The sequence below is a fragment of the Gavialis gangeticus genome, unplaced genomic scaffold (assembly GCF_001723915.1).
Source record: "Gavialis gangeticus isolate Ggan-Ray unplaced genomic scaffold, GavGan_comp1, whole genome shotgun sequence".
Classification (NCBI taxonomy): domain Eukaryota; kingdom Metazoa; phylum Chordata; order Crocodylia; family Gavialidae; genus Gavialis; species Gavialis gangeticus.
In genome coordinates, this window is record NW_017728996.1 from 19,071,974 (window position 1) to 19,075,783 (window position 3,810).

The 3,810-nt window shown below is 39.9% G+C and overlaps 1 protein-coding gene across 2 annotated transcripts in view; it reads left to right on the forward strand.

The window, feature by feature from the left end:
* ARNT2 (aryl hydrocarbon receptor nuclear translocator 2) overlaps nt 1-3,810 on the forward strand; it is a 174,447-nt gene that overhangs the window by 52,824 nt on the left and 117,813 nt on the right. For both annotated transcript variants that reach the window (XM_019504098.1, XM_019504099.1), the window contains one exon: nt 408-621. In XM_019504098.1, coding sequence (XP_019359643.1) covers nt 408-621 — 214 coding nt within the window. The remainder of the gene's footprint in view (nt 1-407; nt 622-3,810) is intronic.

Genomic DNA, 3,810 nt, shown 5'->3' on the forward strand with positions numbered 1-3,810 from the left:
CCCCTGCATCTAAGGATTTGGTGACCTCGTCATAGAAGGTCACCAGGTTGACCTGGTCGTAGAAGCCCACCACTCATTTCAATGAGTTTGAACTGGTTATGGTATAGAGCATGTCTTTTTTTTTTTTCCCTGTCCACAATTTAATTCACCTTTTTATGATGAAAACGCATCACAGAGGCTCAGTTAATTTTTGTAAAGTGGATTGAGATAATCCAAGGAAAGCAGATATAGAAACACACAGTGAAGTTGTTTGTAATAAAGATAAGCAATGTACACTTTAGTGCCTGAGATGCTAAAAATGTTCACTTATTTTTTATGGCAAGATGATATTGTGTGTTGCTAGTGACAGGTGCGTACTTTGATTTCTGTTTCTTGCTGGCAACCTAATTTAATCTGTCCTTTGCCAGGAGCTGAAACATCTTATCCTGGAGGCTGCAGATGGGTTCCTGTTTGTGGTTGCAGCTGAGACAGGAAGAGTGATTTACGTATCGGATTCGGTTACTCCTGTGCTGAACCAGCCCCAGTCAGAATGGTTTGGCAGCACTTTATATGAACAGGTTCATCCAGATGACGTGGAAAAACTGCGAGAACAACTGTGTACATCCGAAAACTCTATGACAGGTCAGATGTTTCTGATGTGTGGTCCATTGTATTATGGCCCCCTCCTGAGCTCAGCTGAAGTTTAGCATCCCAGTTTTAACAAACAGGTTAAAACTCAGGTCAACTTATTCTTTTAATCTATGAAAAAGGCAGTTCAGTTCTGGGAGATCTGGCTGCCATTTTGTGCTGTCTGTGTAATAATACACCGGAATTATTTATTTTATTTATTTTTGTATGGTTACCAGCTGCTCCATGCTGACCTTTCTTTACTCTTGGCTTATGAGCCACTTCAACTTTGCTCTGCCTTCAGGTTTCTGGCTCATCTTGTTCTAGATTCCAGATTGGTTTCCTTTCACATCCCATGTTGCTTTTTACTGCTTTGCAAATGTGTATTTTCTTTATGCCTGTGTCTATTTTGAAACCTAAAATCATTTTTCAGTCTTTTTTTCCTTTTCCTTCATAAAAGTTTATTGCAGTTTGTTGACAGGAATACTATTGAAAAAGATCTAATGCTTGGCAGCTAGGACTCACATATGACTTTGCTGCCATTAGCCTACGATACATGATTTACAAAGGTTATGTGCTTTTTATCTCCTTGTGAAGCAATTTAAACATGGACATATTTTCAACATGCAACTGTGTGGGTTTTGAAGCCTCCAAGACTGAGTACCACCAAGGTTGCTCTCATTAATGAAGTGTGCTAGAACTAATAGATGGAGTTAAATCCCATTTTAACTGAAACTTCAAAAGCAGAAAATCGGAGGATTGTTTTTTCGTTGTTTTTTTTTTTTTAATCAGTGCCTACTCTCATTCCTTTTATCCAGTGTTTATAGTTAAAAAAATATGCAAGCTAGATTAGAGCCATGCAAAATATTTAGAACAAAACCCCAAACCAGGCAAAACTTTCACAGCTTTTGCTTGCGTAGGAACTGACTTGTTTTGCTGGAAATTTTGCTACGTTTCATAACCAAAAGGACTGTGCCCCAGTTTTGATTGAACCTGTGCACTGTGTTTCTGGCTTCCATATCAAAACTGAGCCAAAGTCATGGTTTCCTGTGGTTTTGATGTGCTGTGATTTTGGCAGAGTTTTGCTTGATTTCAAATGAGAAACTCAAAGCAAAGCTTTGTGGTGAATATTCACATGGATCAAAACCAAGTGAATACTCTCTGGAACCTGTGTGGAGCAAAAACAGCTGAGTGTCACGTAGCTCTGTTTCTGTGCTGTTTAAGGACATGAGTGAGCACGCTCCTCTCTCACGCAGCATTTATTGCAGAGCGTTTCCCATTAAGAAGCTGTTACCCCAGACACTCATTTAACCCTTGGGTTTGGATTTTTACAAATCCTCAAAGTTGCTTGGTGTCTGTTCAAACAGGACCAATGTTAGGCCCATGCTGAGCAACTGCTGAAAATCCAGCTTTTCATAGATGCATGCACTTTTAATCACAGGCTTTATATTTCATTAAACCTGCCTTTGCACAAAGAAAATAATATTAAAAAACTGAATGCTTTTGGATGAGATCCCTTTGAGTCACAGATCAACACGAACAGTGTCTTTGGTTTGCTCTACATGGACAGTTGAGCATTTTCCTAGTGTGAGGAAGTTATCAGCCGGCATAAAACCAATGTACCAAGTTCTGTATTGCCCTTCCTGACTCAGTTTTTGGAATAGCAGGGAGCATGCTGGTTATAGAAAAGGGCTTTTTAGGGTGCCTGGAGCTACTGCAAGCGAGTGCCGAGAAAAGTAGTTCATAGTTTCTTCCAACCTGTGCTGGACCACAAGCTATAGGCCCAGTTCCTTCACAGGATCATAACAATTTAGCATATCGAGCATCTAAACAGATGGAAGCATGTCCAACAGCTTGATTTTTATATGCAGCCCTGAGAATTGAATGTACACATTAGACATTCCATTGCACACATGTTGCCTGGACATGCATTGCAGGTGAGGTGATCATTAACAAGGTTTTGTTTAAAAAAATAAAATAAAATAAAATGCCTAGCAGGCGACAGTCACTGTCAGATAATTGCTCATCTTTAGCATGCATTCTGGGGTCTGTTTTGTGACGTCACTGGTGGAATTTATCAACTGTTGCATTAAAACTACTGTGCTGTACACTGTATGGACAATGACAGACTCCTCAACTTAAAGTTATATTTTTGAATTCTGCAGTCTGCCCTACCAGGATAAGCCCATCTGCCATCAAGACTGTCAAATCAAACTTGCTCTGTGTATAAAATGGCATCCTGTGGCTATTGAAGAGCCATTTCTTTTGCCTTTTGATATTCCTCTTCTGTGGATAGTAGTTCTGCAGCACACCTTGACCCCTGACACCCCATACCATAAGCCAACCCCAAACTGAGCAGCAGGTTGTAACTTCCATACTGGTGAATTGAAACAATGAATGAATTAATTAACACTTTTTAAAAGAAATCAGGCAGACAAGTGAGTTTCCCTCAAGCCAGTGTTTATGTAACGATCCGGGCAGTCCCCAAGCCTCTCTGCTTTCTAAGGTTTTATTCAGAACAAAGGGCAATGCAGGGCTTGAAAGAGAAGCCAACTACAAACCAGCCAGCTGCTTGTTTGACTTTCCTACTAAAAGTGCAGTTCACCACAGGCAGCAGGAAAATCCACATCCCTCCATAACCAGCAGCTGCTGAGCAGAGGGGCCATTTAGGGAAACAGAGGGATTTTCAGGTGAAAGTTTAGTGAAATGTTATGATTTTTGATACTCTCACTCCCTTTAAGTGTTCATTTCCTCTGTCCTGTAAATTCCTCCTCCCTCACCTGTTGATGTTTGGGAATAGTGACACTATGTTGGCATCAGAGGAATATTCAGTGTCACATTACATCTCTGGTATATGCCGTGTGTGGTACCATATGATACGAATGCAGAATATTATTTGCATATTGTTGGGACTTGGTATGTGAAGATAGCAGCTGTTGACAATGATCAGGGATCCTGGTTTTCCCTGATTAAAAAAAACATCACAAATGCTCTGATAAAAACCCTCAAATCCGTGATTAAAATGAAATGACACTTCATATAGGTATCAGCTGAACACAATGTTTTCTCAATATATTTACAATTTCAAAGCAATTTGGAAGCCTGCCAGTGCCTCAGTCACTATAACAAAATACATTCTAAATACCTATACATTTTCATATTTGATTTTGGGGGTTTTTATCATGAAAAATCAGAGCTTCCCCT